Source organism: Triticum dicoccoides, chromosome 2A, assembly GCF_002162155.2.
Source record: "Triticum dicoccoides isolate Atlit2015 ecotype Zavitan chromosome 2A, WEW_v2.0, whole genome shotgun sequence".
Lineage (NCBI taxonomy): Eukaryota > Viridiplantae > Streptophyta > Magnoliopsida > Poales > Poaceae > Triticum > Triticum dicoccoides.
In genome coordinates this window covers 84,119,658-84,140,094 of record NC_041382.1, presented here as the reverse complement: position 1 = coordinate 84,140,094, position 20,437 = coordinate 84,119,658, and the positions used below count along the sequence as shown (strand labels likewise).

At 47.1% G+C, this 20,437-nt stretch overlaps 1 protein-coding gene across 1 annotated transcript; it reads left to right on the top strand.

Moving 5' to 3' along the window:
• The first annotated feature begins 4,289 nt into the window (after positions 1–4,289).
• Positions 4,290–6,448, top strand: LOC119359040 (L-type lectin-domain containing receptor kinase SIT2-like). The gene has a single exon (XM_037625392.1). It carries the CDS (start codon positions 4,290–4,292, stop codon positions 6,291–6,293), a length of 2,004 nt encoding a protein of 667 aa, XP_037481289.1. The 3' UTR covers positions 6,294–6,448.
• Positions 6,449–20,437: the final 13,989 nt, after the last annotated feature.

Here is a 20,437-nt window from a genome sequence, read left to right as displayed (position 1 = left end):
TAGGTGGGGCCCTTCCTCCCCCCTTAAGCCAATCATAACTCGCCAAGTGTTAACCACCTCGTGAAACCCCCGTAAAACTCCGTTGATGTAGCATTACAGTGTTTTCTGCAGTTGACTGTAGCAGTGAGTGACTGCTTGCAAAACCTTAATCAGACACAATATATGGCTGATCTGTTCCTAGTAGTACTACGTGCCATTGAAAAAGCTTGCTGCCATGCGTCATTTTTGTTCTGAACTAGAGGCTGCGCTGACAAATTCTGTAGTCGTATGTTAACTTATAGCGCGGTCTCCATTCAACAAAAGGTAAAAATGCCAAGAAATTTTATTATCTCATGCTTGTCGTTATCAGGCCACGCATTCTGATAGCATATACGGAGTATGTCGCATTATGGTCCCATCATACACTTGACTTTGGCGAGCTAACCCTCCAATAGGCAATAATATAAACTGTCTTGTACTTGTACGTGTGTAGTAGCCGAATACTCGGAAAAACTTTTCTCACTTCCCCACTATACGTACCAAGTTGCAGCCTAGCTGTACTGCTGTAGACATGGCCGGCAAGCTGCATAGAACGTTCCTTGTGCACTCCCTGTGCCTTGTGATCCTCTCCCTTTGGCCCGAATCATGTACTCCTTTCATTTGAAATTACTTGTCACAGAAATGGATGTATCTAGACGTATTTTACTTCTAGATATATCTATTTTCGAGACAAGTAATTTCGAACGAAGGGAGTAGTAGCTCTCTGCACTGTGCAGGCGCAGTCATTCATTTACTTCGGCTTCCATGGAGCCGACATCACCCTCGGCGGCTCCGCCGTGGTCCAACCCGGCGGGCTCCTCCAGCTGACCAACAGCTCCGACATCATAGGCTACGCGTTCCGCGGGCTCCCTTGCGTTTCCGTCCCGGCGCCGGCGGCACAGTGCGATCCTTCTCGCAAGGCCTACCATGCGCCAAGTGACGCAGTACCTTGACGGTGACCCTCCAACACCAGAGCCATCATCACCAGTGGACACCAACTTCGAGATGCTCGCTGCAATGCAAAACGAAGGTTTTGACCCGTACGTCATGTCTTATCCTTCTTCCACGGCAAGCCATGGCGCAACATCCATTGTCTCGGGTGGAAGTCTGGAAGATGACTCCATGCTTAGGCCGGTGCCTTTTTGGTTCTCGTAAGATCAGGGGGCTTCTCTGCAACATCCTCCAATTGGACCACATTATTTTCTGTTATGTGGGTTTTGCCGGTAAACTTCTGAATATTTGTATGATATACTATTTTTGTTTCTTATGTACCTCTATATCTTTTTCAAGGAGGTGTTGCCCCTGTATTGTATGCATGTTCGGCTTAGTAGGCACTCTATATATTGTAACACTCCAGGCTTGTTGCCGAAAGTAATAATTCTACCAGTGCCTGTATGTAACGACATTAATGTATCCACCATCCGACTAGGCATGGTGCGGTGATTTGCGGTATAAAGAGGCGAAACATTTTGCTAGAGTATACACTATAATACGCCCAGACATGCACAACTCTTTGTCAGGATGGTTGTCGGCGAAGCGTACGAGAGTGGAGCGATGGGTGGGTGGCAAAAAATTATATGAGACCAGGTCTCACGGTTAGCAGGTGAGACCCGTCCTGATGGATGACACGTGACATTCACAAATCACAAACCTGGTCTCATAGAATTCTTTTCCATGGGTGGGTGGTTGCACACACACTAGACTTTGTCTCCAAACTAAAGACTTGTCTTTTATTTTCATTTCTGACATTTTGAATTGCTCACAACTTTTTAACCAAAATTCCCAAAATAATAATTATGTGCCTCCATTCCTTTATATAAGGTGTATTTGTTTTTTTGATAAAATTTCATAATGTAAGGTGCATTTGTTCTAATTCCTCGTAATTCCGATCTTGGCCCTCCAGAAAAAGGAAAGTATCTCTCCCCTGATTGCATGTATCTCTTCTTCTATAGAAAGAATAGGAAACTATCTCTCTCCCAATTGCATGTATCTCTTCCTTTCCTATCCTAAATGATTTACTTGCTGCTAATCTACGAATTAGACAAGGGTAATTTCGTCCCAAATAGTACATAATTATGTGCTTTGGTTAATGTGCTGGAAATAATACACCTTAGATAAAGGAATGGAGGGAGTAGTTTTTTTTACATATTTGAATTATTAAGGCCCACAAGATCTTTAAAATACAACTGCTTTGGATATATTTTTACTTTTTTTTAAGTATCAATCATATTTTAACTTTAGTTTTATTTCACAATGAAGCTACTTGTTTCATTGAAATTGAAATTTGAAATTTGCGAAGATGCATACTTTAGTGTGCAAACTAATATTCCTGATTTATACATGAAATTGAAATACGATATTGTGGAAATATATTTCAAGAATACCAGTTCGAGGCATAGAAATGGGAAGATTCACAAATATCATATTTCAAAAGTCTGATTTCACTAAAACAATATAATTTCAGTAATTTTAAAAACGGATTTGAAAGAATTAGTTTTACATTTTTAGATAACCAGTTTCACGTTTTTGAAATAACAAGTTCCACATATTTCGCACTTAAATCTGCTTCATATAAAATGATTTCTGTCATTTCAAAAAACTAGTTTCACTCATTTCGTAAACTAATTTCACTCAATTCAAAAACTAATTTCACCCATTTCATAAAAGCTGATTTAGCTCATTCTGAAAAACTGATTTCACTCGCTTATTTACTCATTTGGAAATAGATTTGACTCATTTGAAAAAATAATTTCACTCACTATGTCACTCATTTCAAAAAATATTGATTTCACACAATTCAAAATAATGATATCACCCATTTAAAAAAAATTGATTTCACTCATTTAAAAATAGTTATTTTATTCAATTCAAATAGTGATTCTGCTCATTTTAAAAAACTGATTTCACTTATTTCAAATCACCGCTTTCACACATTTCAAAGAACTGTGGTACTGCATGGGACTCTCCCTCTCCAACTCTAAAATAGCCAATAGGGCCATAGAATATACTTCCTCCGTCCGGAAATACTTGTCGGAGAAATGGATGTATCTAGATGTATTTTAATTCTACATACATCCATTTTTATCTATTTCTCCGACAAGTATTTTCGGACGGAGGGAGTACTAGGAGGCAAGGGAGATCAGAGGTTGACTTGTAACAGCACCCCCTTGTATGGGTCAAACCAAAGGAGCAGCCGAGCCTCAAGATTACTGTTAGCAAACAGAAAATAATAAAGACTACAGTCTTTTCAAAAGTAGGACACTTGTTCTTCATGCCACTTGGATTGGATGGATCGGACGTACTGGTGATAGAAATTAAGAACAACAGTGTATATTTTGGTTGGGTGAAGTTTTGCGGTGCGAGACCGGATTGGTCGAGAAAGTTCTACGGATAAAGACGGGATGAAAGGCCCGATAGTCCTAGTACTTGTTTTCTGCAGTTAAATGTAGTAGCACTTGTCGTGAGGAGTGAGTGATTGCTTGCAAACACCTTAAGTGGTTGTTTGGATAGCGATGATTAGCCATGAGTTTATAGAAAATAGGTTTTTAGCCGATTTTATATAAAATCAGTTTTACTAGTTTGTTTTTGACTAATCAATTTATGAGCAATCACGTTTGGAGTAAGAGAAGTTAACGCTGGCTTCTCTTGTTTCTTGTTTGGATATGTATCTCTCCAGTGAGATCCCGTGAGATGAGGAAGGAGCAGGCTGCCAGAAAAGAACGGGATGGCCTGAGTCCGTTAGGATCCAGTATTTACAAAACGGGTTTATAGGAAAACTACTGATTCTTGTTTTTCCATAAACTTGAAATTCTGGGTTTCTGAGAACCACGTTTTTTATATCTATGGATTAGTTGGAACAGCCAAACAAGATTTTATTCGGTTAGACGGTTTTTCTAATTTGTAGAGTATGTGGCTGATCTGTTTTCTTGTACCGTGCCATTGAAAAGGCTTGCTGCCATGCGTCATTTTGTTCAGAACTAGAGGCCGCGCTGACAAATTCCGTAGTCGCATCGCATGTTAACTTATTGCGGTCTCCATTCAACAAAAAGGTAAAAATGTCAAGAAAATTTATTATCTCATGCTTGTCATTATCAGGCCACGCATTCAGATAGCATATTATGTCCCATGGTCGCACCATACACTTGACTTTGGCAAGTTAACCCTCCAATAATATAAACTGTGTTGGTACTTGTACGTGTGTAGTAGCCGAATACTGCAAACAACTTTTCTCACTTCCCCACCACGTACCTATTTGCAGCCTAGCTGTAGACATGGCCACCAAGCTGCATAGATCCATCCTTGCGTACTCTTTGTGCCTCATGATCCTCTCCCTTGGCCCCGACCATGTAGCTCTCTGCACTGCGCAGGCGCAGTCGTTCGTCTACTCCGGCTTCCGGGGAGCAGATATCACCCTCGACGGCTCCGCCATGGTCCAACCCGGCGGACTCCTCCAGCTGACCAACAGCTCCGACATCATAGGCTACGCGTTCCACCGGGCTCCCTTGCGCTTCCGTCACGGCGCCGGCGGCACGGTGCGATCCTTCTCGCTCTCCTTCGTGTTTGCCGTCCAGTCCGAGTTCGACAAGGAGAGCAGCGGCGGCATGGCCTTCTTCGTCGCCCCCGGCAGGAACTTCTCCGGCGCCATGCCAGGCAGTTTCCTAGGCCTCTTCAACGCCTCGACCAACGGCCGCCCCGACAACCGCATCTTCGTGGCCGAGCTCGACACCTTTGGCAACGGGGAGTTCAAGGACATAGACAGCAACCATGTCGGCATCGACGTCAACGGGCTAATCTCCGTTGAAGCCCACACGGCTGGTTTCTATGATCACAAGACTGGTAGCTTCACAAACTTATCTCTGAATAGTGGAGATCCGATGCAACTGTGGGTCGATTATGATGCACAGATCACACAGGTCGTGTCGACCTTGGCTCCCCTCGGCGCTGCCAAACCTCGCAGGCCATTGTTTACAGCCACCACCAACCTCTCCGATGTGCTCGAGGACCCATCTTTTGTTGGCTTCTCGGGTGCATCCGGCTCACTCAGCACGCTCTACTCCGTGCTTGGTTGGAGCTTTGGCCTGGATGGCCCTGCCCCGGCAATCAACATCACAAATTTGCCCAAGTTGTTCCGTGGTCGTCAGGAGGTTCGATCTAAAGTCTTGCAGATCGTCCTTCCGATTGCCACCGCAGTGTTCATCGCGGCCGTGGGAACCGCCATCACCCTTCTCGTACGAAGGCATCGGAGGTATGCCGAGCTACGGGAGGATTGGGAGGTGGAGTTCGGGCCACATCGCTTCTCGTACAAGGACCTGTACCATGCGACGGAAGGATTCAAGAACAAGAACCTCCTAGGCGAAGGAGGCTTTGGGAAAGTATACAAAGGAGTACTCCCGGTATCCAACTTGGAGGTAGCCGTGAAGAAAGTGTCCCATGAGTCAAGGCAGGGGATGAAGGAGTTCATCGCCGAGGTCGTAAGTATTGGTCGCCTTCGACACCGCTACCTAGTGCAGTTGCTTGGTTATTGCCGGCGTGAACATGAGCTCATTCTGGTGTATGAGTACATGCCGAATGGCAGTCTTGATAAGTACCTGCATTGTGGAGAGGACAAGCCGACACTTGACTGGACCCAGAGGTTTGGGATCATCAATGGGATAGCATGTGGCTTGTGGTATCTACACGAGAAATGGGAAAAGGTTGTCATACATAGAGACATAAAAGCAAGCAATGTGCTCCTTGATGGTGAAATGAATGGACGGCTCGGTGATTTTGGCCTGGCAAGGTTATATGATCATGGTACCGACCTACAAACCACACATGTGGTTGGCACCATGGGTTATCTAGCCCCAGAGTTGCTACGCTCGGGCAAGGCTTCTCCTCTTACAGATGTTTTTGCCTTCGGCACATTCCTTCTTGAGGTAGCATGTGGACAGAGACCCATTAAGCAAGACTCCAAAGACGAACACATCATGCTGGTGGATTGGGTACGCGAGCATTGTCACAATGGAACCCTCTTGCAAACTGTGGACACAAGGCTTCATGGTAACTATGACAAGGACAAGGCCAGCATGGTGTTGAAGCTAGGGCTCTTGTGCTTGCATCCGTTGCCCAGTGCGAGGCCTAGCATGAAGCAAGTCATGGAGTACCTCGACGGAGAGACCGCACTGCCGGAGATGGCACCCACACATATCAACAACGTCAATATGATGCAAATCAGAGGATTTCCCGACCTAACGACGAGCATCGGCACATTCTCTGGTCTCTCAGGGGGGCGATGATGACCTAGGATGTTTGTGTTGTTTAATATAATTCTGATTTATTAACGTGTACTTGCATATGAAGGAACGGTGGTGTATGTTATATCTGAGTGCTTGTATGGAAAATAAATTAGTAGACTTAGTATGATGCCCCCAGGGAATATGTAGCAATCAAGTGACCCGATCAGATGTATAAGCCCTCTGTTGTAACATGATTTGGTTATTTTCACCTTGGTTTGCACTTTTGTGTAACATGATTTGGTTATTTTCACCTTGGTTTGCACTTTTGTGACTCCCAGAGGCCTTTTGCTAGCACAGTGTGACATTAGTCAATCAAGTGACCCGATCAGATGTATAAGCCCTCTGTTGTAACATGATTTGGTTATTTTCAGCTTGGTTTGCACTTTTGTGACACCCATAAGCCTTTTGCTAGCACAGTGTGACATTCAAGAGTCAAGACCTACTTTCACTGTCTCACGCCAGAAATTTCTTCGCCTTATTATACTTTCAGCATGACATCTGTGGCCTAGCCCATATTGCTCTCACTAAGGGCATCTCCAACGCCGACTCGCAAACCTCCCGCAACTGTCCGGAAGTCTGAACCGTGGAAGCCATCCAACGCGGTCCTGTATCAGTCCGCTGGACGGTTCGAATGCGATTTCTTCCGCAAACCGGAGACAAACACGGGGGAGGTTTGCGGGAGTCCGGACACGCGAAACCTCGCTCTCCGCCCCCTGGCCTACCCAAGGAAGGCGGAGCCCGCGCTTTTGTAGCACCCCGCACTGTTTCCGCGCCAAAATCCCCCACTCTCTTCTTCCACTCCCCGCCGCTCTTCGCCCAATTTCTGCTCTTTTCTCCCACCCTCTCCTTCCCTCCGCCGCCAACACATGGAAGATCAGCTCTGAGACGCGGCAAAATCGCCGCATCAAAGCGAAGGCCGCAAATGGGGAGAAGCTGAAGAAGCGGCTGGCCCCTGGTGGGCCTGGTGGTGGCGATGGGTGTGGCGGACGAGGCGGTCGGCGAGGCCGTGGCGGAGGCTGCCAGACATGTGCGCCCACAGTATAGACAGCGCCATGGCCGGAGCCTTACAAGCCTCCGTACTACTACGCCACCAAGCAGCTCGCAACCCCGCCTGTACGGTTCCTTACATCGTCAATGTTAATGTGGCACCACTCTTCTTCGAGTATTATTCGCCACAGCTCGCTGGCCGAGGACGGCGAGAGGGGAGCAGATGGGTGCCCGCACATTGTTTGCTGCAATGCCGAGAGTGGGGAGCCGGCGTACGATGAGGAAAGGGAGATGCTCGATATCATCCACGACAGAGGCGAGAGAGGAGGAGGGGGCTATGAGGACGGGCAGGTGGAAGACTCGGATCCCACCCAGTCCGGCAACTACCAGCAGCAGCAGTCCTACACCCAGACGGCCACACAACAGTCCTACACCTAGACCGGCGATGACACACAACAACAACATTGGGCCGCCGGAGAGTAACATCCAAAGGGAGGGGGAGGAGGGTGTTGAGGATATGACTACCAGGAATGACCCGTCCAGGAGGGGCCGGGTTAACTATAATGGCGGTTCAAAAGAATAAAGCCCAAGAGTATACAAGATGATGGTTTACGATTAGGCTTATAATAGGCCCAAGCCCAGCGGCGGCTTAAGGCCAGTAAGTATAAACCGCCATGTAAAATAAGACTTGTAAAGTAAGGCATGTAAGAGATGTCACCGAGCCGGACACGTTGTATGAGCCGGCCGGGACTCTGTAGGCCGCAGGGCGTCAACCCGGGTATATAAGGGGATGACCCGGCAGCGGCTTAGGGTAAGAAACAACAAATCGAGAGCCAAGCTAGCGTATTTCGCTCCTTGGTCATCGAAACCTAGCAATACCACATCAACTGGATTAGGCTTTACCTTCACCGCAAGGGGCCGAACCAGTATAAACCTCTCATGTCCTTTGTCCTGATTAACCCCTTTAAGCTTCCTAGTTGCGATGTCTCCACGACTAAGTCCTTTCGCTAGGACATCTGCCGTGACAATTCCACGACGGTTGGTGCCCACCGTGGGGCCAGCGCACGATGGATTTGAGTTCTTGAAGGGCAGCTTCGAAGGACTCATGGGATACGCTGTGGGCCGGATGACCAAGAGTCGTCGCGGCAAGCTCTACATCGATGACACAGGTTGGGGCCCCGACGCCGGCTCAATTGAGTACGGGTAACGGGCCCCCTTCGGCAGAATCCACGTCTTCATCGGCCGGATCGACGAGCCGGGCCCTGAGCCGGACATCTGCACCAACCTCATCGAGACGGCTCAATGCGTGAGACCCGCCCGGACTCAGCCTGTCGTGAGGCGTGCCTTCGTGGGTTGCATCCATGAAGGGGAACTTTCTGAAGGATCTGTGGATGGCGGTGAGACGGTCGTCCACTCTGACGGCGAGTCGTCCACAGGTGAGACGGATTCATTGTATCAACTACAAGATGGCGGGCTTGGGGGCTGTTCCGATGGCAGCAGTATTCCGGACCCCTTTGAGCCGCCGAACAGAGCGGGGGTCTTCATGACTGGTACGCAGCCCGCTCAAAACTCTACGGGTGCGGCAGCGATAACCACCGGGTCGGCAGCTGCCGGGTAAGGAGACCCCGCGCGACCACTGGCTCAGGTGTTGATGGATCTCATGGATAGGATGACCACCCTGTTGACCGCCGTGGTCGAACCGGCGGATAAGGCTCAGCATGATGCCGAGGTGGCACGGTTACGTGGGGAGGTAGCTCAAGCCAAGGAAAACTTGGCGGCGGAGGACGTCCGGATGGCTACAGAGCAGCGGCTTTGGACGCTCGGGCTCAGCAGCTTCAATCAGAGGCTTTCCAGCTCTCAATGAATCTGAATGCATCAAACGAGGTCATGAGCAGAAGGCACCAGAAGACTCAGTCACGTTTGTCCCTGACTTACGATCCTAGAAATCTCTTCCACACACCCGAGGCCTGTCCTAGGAACCCGCCGGAGGTAAACCGGATTGCAACACCCGGGACCGGGGCACCAGTTCAACCGCAGGCTATGGAACCCCCTCATGTGAATACTGCTCCACCTCATTATACACCAACACCACTGTGTAATTTTTCTAACCCTTTGGAGAATCTGATCGCTGCATCGGCACGTTTGGCGGCTCTGCCGATGGAAGGCGACTCTCCGGCGGCGATCGAAACGCGAAGGGTCTGAGAACTTCTTCAGACGGCTCTTGCGCAGCAGGAGTCATACTCTTACAGTCGAGACATGATTCATTCAACCCCTCGCCCAAGCCAGAGCCCAAGTTATAGCAGGCATATGGATTCAGTGGCCGTGTCAAGCAACGCCCAGCGCCGAAACCAGCCACGCAGGCATGACCCGGCGCGTGATGGAGCTCTTAACTTGGTTGACCAGGATAGGATCCGCCAAGAGGCTGAGCGGGAGGTTCAACAGGAAGCTGAGCAGGCGGCTCACCAAGCTTTTCCGGTTTATCCAACGACCTCTGTTGAAGCAGGTGTGACCACGAGGACTGGAGGTGTCCCTTGCTTGGTGCCGGCTCTGCGTAATGAGCGTTTGCCAAAGGATTTTAAGGGGCCTCGTAAGGTGCCTAATGACACAGCTGACTTACAACCCGGGACATGGATTAAAAGTTACGAGATGGCCATGGAGTTATTGGAGGTCAGTGACGCAGCAATGGCCAAGTACTTCACCATGATGTTGGATGGAACAGCTCGCACTTGGTTGACGGGGTTGCCACCCAATTCCATCGGCTCATGGGCAGAGTTAAAATCCCAGTTTATTCAGAACTTCAAAGATACATGCAAGCAACCCATGTCGATTGTGGACTTGACTAATTGCAAGCAAGAGGAAGGTGAATCCACGACCCGTTGGGTGCGCCGGGTGAAGGAAATAATACATTCATCTGATAAGATGGATGCCGACTCCCCGGTCTTGATGTTGGAGAAAAATTGCCGTTTTGAACCTCTGAAACAGAAGCTGGGGCGGCTCAAGCGTGATTGCAATGACATGAGCCAGCTGATGGCGGCTCTGGTCAAATATGCCGACTCTGATAGTACCAAGGACCCCGCGTCTGACAAAGAGAAGACATGGAAGGGAAAGAAGAACGACAACGGCAAAGGTCACCAGCATAACCCGGCAAATCAAGGAGGTAATAATAATGGTAAGGGTGATGGTAGTCTGGAGTTTGTGGCTAACACCAACGCACAGGGCAACAATCAACGCCGTAAGAGGAGGACACCTCTTCGGTCAGGCGGGTCAGGTCCCACCCTCGAGCAGTTGCTAAATCAACCCTGTCCAAGACACGTCACCCGGGAGAAGCCGGCCACCCATCTATGGAAAGACTGTACGATCATGAAGGCTTTCAAGAATTCTAACATGTTTGACGCTAATCATGGACCTGGCAGCGGCTCAGGTGTTGGCGGCTTTCATGGCCCGAGCGGCAATTCAGGCGGTGGCAGCTTTCATGGCCAGGGCCCTCAAGGCAATCAAGGCGGCTATAATCAGCAATCTGGCCAAGGTAGTCAGCAGCAACAGCAATCCGGGTATCAGAGTAACCCAAAGCAGCTGAACAGTGGGCAGTATCACGTATTCACCACCAGTTTATGCAAAAGGGACCAGAAACTTCATAAGAGAGCGGTCAACGCTGTTGAGCCGGCGGTACCTCATTATCTGAGATGGTCTGAGCAGCCTATTCTGTGGAGTAGGGAGGATCACCCTCCCCGGGTTGACAATCCGGGTCATTTGGCTTTGGTGGTGGCGCCTTAGGTTGGTGGGTATAAATTCACTAAAGTACTCATGGACGGAGGCAGTAGCATCAACATCCTCTATTATGAGACAATTCTGTCGCATGGGGTTGACTGACAAAAGTCTTAAGACGTCCAACACTATTTTTCATGGTGTGGTGCCTAGTAAGTCGGCATATCCAGTGGGTAAGATTGATCTGGAGGTAGCTTTTGGAGATGAGCGTGATTCCAGGGCTGAGAAATTAACCTTTGAGGTGGTCAAAATCAAGAGTCCGTATCACGCCTTGTTTGGACGACCGGCTTATGCAAAATTCATAGTACGGCCGTGTTATGTTTATCTGCAGCTCAAGATGTCGGGTTATAAAGGTACTATCATAGTATATGGAAGCCGGAAGATACCTTTAGAGTGTGAGGAAGGCGATGCTGCTTACGCAAAATCTGTTTGCGCGATGGAGGAGTTAAAGTTCTATAAAGACAACGTTGACCCGACAGACATGACATCTTTGAAGAAGCCAACTATGGAGCATGAGCCGGCGCGGAAGTTTAAGTCAGCGGACGATACCAAGATGATTGATTTTGTTCCCGGCGACTCATCCAAACAATTCATTATCAGTGCTAACTTGGATCCCAAATAGGAAAGCGCGCTCATCGAGTTCATCCGTGAGAACCGGGACATCTTTGCATGGAAGCCTTCTGACATGCCGGGTGTACCGAGAGAACTCGTTGAGCACACTCTCAATATTGATCCAAAGTTTAAATCGGTCAGGCAGTTTCTTCGGCGGTTCAACAAGAAAAGGCGCAAGGCTATTGGAGAAGAGGTGGCCCGGCTCTTGGCGACCGGGTTTATTGTTGAAGTTTTTCACCCAGAGTGGTTGGCCAACCCGGTGCTTGTGCTAAAAAAGAACGGCACTTGGCGTATGTGTGTGGATTACACAAATTTAAACAAGGCTTGTCCGGCTGATCCTTTTTCTCTTCCTCGTATTGATAAAATCATTGATGCTATGGCAGGTTGTGAGCGTTTGAGTTTTTTGGACGCTTATTCTAGCTATCATCAGATCAAGATGGCAGTTAAGGACCAGGAGAAGACGGCTTTGATTACCCCGTTTGGAGCCTTCTGCTATGTATCTATGCCTTTTGGGCTTAAGAGTGCCCAGGCGACTTATCAGCGGTTTGTGCAGAACTGTCTTCATAATCAGATTGGGCGTAATTTTCATGCTTATGTGGACGATATAGTGGTGAAATCCAGAGAGAAGGAAACTCTGGTAGATGATCTGAAGGAAACCTTTGATAACCTCCGGGTCTACAAGATGATGCTTAACCCGGTCAAGGGCATTTTTGGAGTCCCAGCTGACAAGCTTTTGGGTTTTTTGGTGTCTAACAGAGGAATTGAGGCTAACCCAGAGAAAATCAAGGCGATTACGTCTTTGGCTAAGCCTGCGTGCATCAATGACGTTCAACGGCTGGCGGGTCGTGTCGCAGCTTTAAGCCGGTTCATAAGCCGGTTAGGTGAGAAGGCTATGCCGTTGTATCAAATGATGAAGAAGACGGATAATTTTGCCTGGAGTGATGCTGCTAACTCTGCCTTTAAAAATCTGAAAAGATAGCTCGCCGAGCCGCCGGTTCTTGCTGCTCCCATTGAGAAGGAGCCACTGTTCTTATATGTGGCTGCTAACACACGTGCTGTCAGTGTGGCCATTGTTGTAGAACGCAAGGAGGATGGCAAGGAACATCCGGTTCAATGGCCGGTTTATTACGTCAGGGAGGTGCTCATTGAGTCCAAGCAGAGATATCCACATTGGCAGAAGCTTGCTTATGGGGTGTTCATGGCAAGCTGGAAGATTAAGCATTACTTTCAGGGTCATCCTATCACTGTGGTTAGCTCTGCTCCTTTAGGAGATATTATTCAAAATAGAGAAGCCACAGGACAAGTCGCCAAGTAGGCCACTGAACTTGGGTTTCATGGTTTAAAGTATGTACCACGTACTGCCATTAAATCTCAAGCATTGGTGGACTTCATTAATGACTGGATGGAGTTGCAGATACCTGAAGAGAAGCCAGACAACACATATTGGACGATTCATTTTGATGTGTCCAGACAATTGGAAGGCTCGGGGGCTGGAGTCGTTTTAACTTCTCCTCGAGGTGACAAATTTTGTTATGTGTTGCGGTTGATGTTTCCTTGTACTAACAACGCAGCTGAGTACGAGGCCTTACTCCATGGTCTTCCAATGGCTAAGGAAATGAGTTTAAGTCGGGTACGGTGCCTTGGCGACTCAGATTTGGTGGCTCAGCAGGTATCAGGCAAGTGGGATTCCAAGGACCCTCTCATGACGGCTTATCGCCGTGAGGTTGACGCTGTTGCTGGACACTTCAAGGGTTATCAAGTGGAGCACATTGATCGCAGAAAGAATGAAGCGGCCGATGCTTTAAGCCAGTTGGGATCTCAGCGTAAGCCGGTGCCGCCTAACACTTTTTAGATGTTCTTCATAACCCTTCTGTCAAGTTGCCTATAGAGGAGGACTTGGCTCTTCATGTCATCCCAGATTGGACAGTGCCGTATTTGGCTTATATGACCCGGGGTGAGTTGCCGGAGGATGAGACCTTGGCTAGACAGATAATCCGGTGGTCTAAGTCAATGACAATTTCCAATGGTGAGTTGTATCATCGCAGTGTCACTGGAGCGTTTCAACATTGTGTTTCTCCTGAAGAAGGTCAAGAAATTCTTCGTGAGATCCATGAAGGAGATTGTGGCCATCATGCCGGGTCAAAATCTCTTGTAGCCAAGGCCTTTTGTCATGATTTTTTCTGGCTGACGGCTCACGCTGATGCGGAGGATTTGGTTAGTAGGTGTGACGATTGTCAGAAATTTGCACGACGGGCGCACATGCCGGCTCAAGAATTGCGGATAATTCCAATTACTTGGCCGTTTGCAGTTTGGGGGATCGATATGGTTGGACCTTTCAAAAGATCCAAAGATAAAAAACACATCTTTTGGTGGCCGTTGACAAATTCATAAAATGGGTTGAGGTAGATCCGGTTAGTAAGTGTGATGCAGCCACAACGGTTCAGTTCATGAAAAAGGTGATCTTTCGTTTTGGTTTTCCACACAGCATTATAACAGACAATAGTACTAATCTGTCCAAAGGTGTTATGGAGGAATTTTGTCAACATGAGCATATCCGGCTTGATGTTTCGTCAGTAGCTCACCCCCAATCCAATGGTCAAGCCGAGAGAGCAAATCAGGAAATCTTAAAAGGTCTCAAGCCCCTGCTTATGGTTCCTTTACAACGGACGCCGGTTTGTTGGGTAGAAGAGTTACCCTCAGTACTATGGAGCATCAATACTACCCCTAACAGATCTACGGGTTATACACCTTTCTTCATGGTTTATGGAGCAGAGGCAGTTCTGCCTAGTGACATCCGTCATGACTCGCCCCGTGTGGCAGCTTACGTTGAAGCTGATAACGAACAAGCCCGTCAGGATGCACTTGACTTATTGGATGAAGGGCGTGACTTAACGGCAACCCGCTCAGCGATTTACCAACATGACCTGCCCCGTTACCACAGTCGCCGGGTTAAGTCAAGAACCTTTCAAGAAGGTGACCTAGTGCTCCGACTCATCCAGGATCAGTCTGATGAGCACAAGCTATCCCCACCTTGGGAAGGACCCTTTGTGGTCAGCAAGAACTTGAATAACTGGTCATACTACCTTATCGATGTTCGAGAGCATAAAGACTCACGTAAGTCAGAGGAGGAGACCCGCCGACCGTGGAATATTGCTCATCTTCAACCTTACTACACTTGAGCCATCGGCTCTCATAATGTACATACTTTGACGTTGTATATATTATGATAAATAATAAAGCAGGACCTCTGTCATTTTTCCTTAATGATCACATGTCTTTGTTATCTTAAGTATAAGACGACCAATTGGAGGCTGATCGTATTCGAATCTAGCTTAATCCTCTTGGTCCGGCTCATGATCGTATTTGAATCTAGCCGTTAAAACCTCATGGTCACTAGGGGCTTCCTGTTCAAACATAGGTCGTATTCGAACCAAAGAGAATATAGCTGTTGTAACACTCTTGATCGGCGCAAAGCCAAACTCACTATGGGGCTTCTTGATCGTATCCAAATCATAGCTTAACCCCTTTTGGGTCCGACTTGGATCGTATTCAAATCAGGGTCGTTAAAAACCTCTCAAGGTCATTTGGGGGCTTCCTGTTCAAACATAGGTCGTATTCGAACCAAAGAGAACATAGATGTCGGTACCCTCTTGATCGGTGCAACGCCAAAGCCACTTGGGGCTGCATGATCGTATTCAAATCCTAGTTTAACCCCTTTGGTCCGGTTTACTGATCGTATCTGAATCAGAAACCTCCAAATTTTTCTTGATGCTTGATTCACATTGTTTGAAGGAGATTCTTTTGTTTTACTAGTTTTTGTTATCTAGAATCTAACTGTAAGTATGGTTTCAATTTAAACCGGCTTGGTTCTTTGACAATAAGTTGCCAATGTATGACAGTCATCAGACATATGGAAGTATTGACTTCTAAAAAGATTGGGTTGTCACCCTTACTGTCCGGGTCACGTAAGCCGGCAGTCCGGAATCAAAGAACACATGTATGATATTGTCGTTCATAAACAGACTTATCTGTGTTTTCTTTAATCAAAGGCTTTCCAGCCTTATTTATCTTTACATCTGGGCCTAATTATTCCGTTATGGTAATTTCATAGTTATGTATTGGGTGTTTTGACCCGTCCAGCGACAAACCGACAGGACAATTTCTCATCTTTTACATACAGGAACAGATTAAACACTACAGATGTGATAAAGGATATAAAGCATATATTGACATGACGGATAAAATGTCGTACGCAGTATGATATGCATGACGGCATAGGCAGAACCTACAGTTTTAAGCTAGGCTATTACAAGGCGCCGGGAGCCCAAAAGGTTAAAATTGTTTTTTTCTCCTAAGCAGATGTTAAGCTAAGGCCGGTTCATTGAACCTTAGCCGGATTATTTGGACGGTTACTCCTCCTCCCGTGCCGGTTGATCTTTCTCCACTGGTTGGAAATTGGGCTTGGACCAATCAAAGCGATGAAGAGCAACGAACTCAGCTTCATCATTAATTAGACCAGACGGGTCAATTTCTGGGTCAAAGGTGTGTTGGCGAACCGGCGGGATGAGATCTGTCACTTTATATGAAGGAGTCTCCATCTTTTTATTTTCAACGTCAAAACCCAGCTGATACTTATCAATATTGGTCTCGTCGCCAAGGATGGTAGCCTGAGGACGAACTCCCCTCACACAAGCAGCAAAATCATCTTGATCAAACGGAGTCCGTCTTCCTTAAGGCTGGGATACCCCTTGGCTACGTCCGCCGGGTCTAGCTCCGGCACCCAGGCTTTGGAGTGGCTTAGAGCAGTTAGGGCTCCGGCTCTTGCACAAGACCGCTTGACCTCTTGAAATCTGGCGGGTAAGATAGATAACTTCTTCAAAACATCACTCAAGAGGTTTGGTCCTTGGTTGGCTGGGGAGATAATGGCAAGCGCCCGTTGAGCTCCAGTGTACAGTTGTTCCACTAGGGCGTAAACCGCCTTGAGTTTCGTTAAGCTGTTTTGGCTCAGATTGCTGCTCCGTGGACCTATGAGTATTTTAAAAGGTTAAGCATGCGGCTTATATTTTTGGCAAAAATAGAGTTTAAGTAAATAATACAATGACTCACCAAAAATTGCAGAGACCATCTGAGACACACGGTTTTTTAAACCAGTGAGCTCTGTGGTAACCTCCTTGAGAGCCGCCTCGGCTGTCTCAGCACGCTGTATCGGCAAGGTTTTTTCATCGGCCCAGGATTTTTCTCCACATCAAAACTGGTCTTCAGTTTCTCTGCTTTAGAGAGGCTCAACTGGAGTTTGGAGTCAGCATTCTTTATCTCAGTCTCTTGAGCCGCCAGCCGGGTCTTTGCATCAGTCAATTGAGAACCCAATTCAGTTATGGCGGTCTACAGACATGCACAGGTGTGTTAAAAATTTATTTCAATAAAGGTCATACTGATTAAAGTCCCAAGTGCTTTGTAACGCAACACCACTCGGCACTTGGGGGCTAATGTCTGCCAAAGCAATTTTTAAAATGCAAAAATGACTCTTCTATGATTAAAGTTCCAAGTGTTTTACAAGTAACAACGCTTGGCACTTGGGGGCTAATGCATGATATTAAGAAAAAATTTCTTGAGCCGGATAACAATATTTGTTTGGACTGATTCAAGATAGTTATGAAGTCAAGTACCAGCTCATTCATGATGAATTAAGCCGGCCCTTGGGGACTACAGGTGAAATTTATGCTAATCCACTAGACTTAGGGAAAAATCTAAGACAGAGCATCAACCTATATCACAAGTCTACAGATCATTCAGGTTCATCATAATCCGGAGACTTGGGGGCTGGCAGAACATATGTAAACTAATGAAAGCCAGAGAGCATACCTCATATTTCAGTTGCAGCTGTTTGACCATCTCAATTTCAGAGTCACGGCTGGAATGCACATGACTGAGGTATCCAGATAGCACGTCACTAATACTCAGGTGAGCATAGTGAGAGACGTCAAACCGCACTTTCTGCCTTTCCAAAGCCTCTTGCTTGGCAGAGTGCCTGGCCAGTACAGTTGGATTGCCCGGGTCAACGAATCTACTACCAGTGATTAGAACGTCATTATCAGAAGTCGCCGGCGGGTTAGCTAAGCTGGACGGCCCGACGGTAGATGGATTGAGAATGGTCTCATCAACTGACGGCTCAGGAAGGTCTGATTGAACGTTGACAACAGGGTCTTTTGGTGCTTCACATTGTTCAGGAGCAGGAGATGGTATTGCCGGTTCAGCGGTTTTCGGGTCTTCCGCTGGCTTAGTCACCCTGGCTTTCTTGGGCTTTGCTTGACCGCTAAGAAGAATTTCATAAGTCAGTATAATGATACAGACTTAAAGATGCAGAAGAAAGATAATTTTCTTTACCCAGAGGCAGTCTTGAAAGCCGGAAGTTGAGTCTGTGAAGAATCGCCAGAAGAATGAGAAATCTCCTACAAAAGTGACACACAGTTAAAAGAGCAAGGAAATAGATTCATTGACAAAAGCAAAAGTCAAAGGTGAAAGAAACCTCATTATGGCATTTCCGAGGAGTTTTCGGTAAGCCGGAGGGCAGTTCATTATCTTCACTGGTCCGGGCCTGACGGCGGCTCTCATGTTGTTGTTTTTTCAAAAGAAAATGAGGATCCAAATAAGCCAAAGGGTGTGAAAACCTTACTTTCCGGGTTACCAGTCGAGGTTTCTGTCTTGGCAAAGGTTCCAAGTCGAAGGAAATAGTTACCTCTTCTTCTACTGCCTGGCTGGCCCCCGTGTCGTCCTGGCAATATCCAGTGTCAATAAGGTTGTTAAAAACCAGGCCAAGAGAGTGAAGGGCTACCTCCCACTCAGAAACATCATCATCCAACTTGAACATATCAGAAGCAGTTCTTTTCTTCTTGGATTTTTGGGTTGCCTTCTTGGTGGCTATGGTGGCAGCTCTAGCCTTCTTGGCAGCTTCATGATCATATTTGGCCTTCCAAAAGTCAGATTTGGCCTGTAGGTAAATAACAAGTTAAAAGTCATGCAAATACTTAACTACTGAAGGAAAAAGGGGGTCAAGGGGGTTTACCTCTGGTGCCGGGTTAAGTTTGCAGAAAGGATTCAATCGAACTTTACAGCAGTCCTCGTATTTACTGTTTTCGAGGGTGGTTGACATTTCAACAATGGCCTCTTCAGTCAGTTGTACCGAACTATGACGCAGAGGGTCATCTGGTCCTCCGGCATAGTTATACATCAAGTCAGAGTGGCGGCTCAGAGGGATGACCCGCCATGCGATCCAACAACGGATTAAGTCAACTCCAGTTAAGCCGTTCCCCAACAAGGCTTGAATCCTTTTGATGCTTGGGAGGAGCTTCTTACGTTCAGCGGCAGTAAGCTTGTCAGGGAGTAGAAACTTAGAGTCAAGACGCTCCGCGCGATAACCCGACATTGGGTTTTCATCAGCTGGTGACGTGTCTTTGTAATAAAACCAAGTTTGGTTCCAATCCTTGGGATGGCTTGGTAAGACTACTAAGGGAAAGACGGCACCCTGTTGGCGCTAAATCGAAATTCCACCAAGTTCCAGGCTGGGGCCGTTGGTGTATTCATTCTGGAGGTTCAAATAAAAATACTCTCTGAAGAGTTCAATAGTAGGTTCTTCTTGAAGATAAACCTCGCAGAGAACTTGAAAATAGCAGATGTTTGATATGGAATTGGGTCCAAGGTCTTGAGGATGAAGCTTGAAGAAATGCAGAACATCTCTGAAGAATTTTGAGCCAGGTGGTGAAAAACCCCGGTTCATATGATCAGTAAAAACGATGACTTCACCGTCCTTGGGCTGAGGTCTTTCTTCGGCAGGGTCAGGAGCACGGTAAGACATAATGTTCTTCTCCGGTAAAAATCCAATGGTAATGAAATCCTTCAGAGTGGCGTCCATGACTATGGAATGGACCCAATTGCAAACTGTCGTCGTCTTTGGTGGCATGGTGAGAAGACAAGCTAAAAAGGAAGTAATTTGTAGGCTTAAATTAAATGGTGGAATCACAAGTAAATAGTTGCAATACAGATGCGTAATGGCGGCTTAAATAAGGGCTAATGATATATGAAGGAAAAATGAGCCGGCATGATAAGCCGCCATGACTAAAGATATTCAAAGGAGGCCAACGACAAAAAATTGGCTAAGTACTAAGATAAACAAGTTTCACAGGCTGCTGCTGCTATTTTGGATCAAGATTGTTCAAAAAAAGGAAAATAAATCTAGACCTAAAAAACTAGTGCAGAGGAGTTCATCAGTTCTAAGGAGGCCTTTGTGCAATAAAAGGGGATCTACTAGCATCCAAAATGGATGCGAAACAACTACCGCGAGAGTTCCATGCTTCTTTTGGATCAAAAGAGGATGTGGTGGAGACACTACGAAGAATCCATGATGAACAGTGAAGAACACAGACGAAGTTGCAAACCCTAATGTGGATCTAAGGTGCGGAAAGGTAAAAACTTATGGACGCAAATCTACTGCGGAGGGTCGCCGCCGTTCTCTGGACAAGCTCAAGGTGATGTCGCGGCCAAGGTTGAGGACGACGATGAGCGCTGCGGCGGCGGCGGAGTTCAAGCGACAGAGGGGTTGCGAGAGAAGGAAGAAGAAGGAGGAAGACCAGCCGTGCCTATTTATAAGGAGATAGGCGAACAGGCAGGCACGAAAAATGAGGAAGGCAAATGAAAGCTATCCAACTAGATGGACGCCTCGATTTTCGGAAAGACATTAAGATAAAGATCCGTTGAGATGACGTCGTGGCGGGATTCCAAAAATT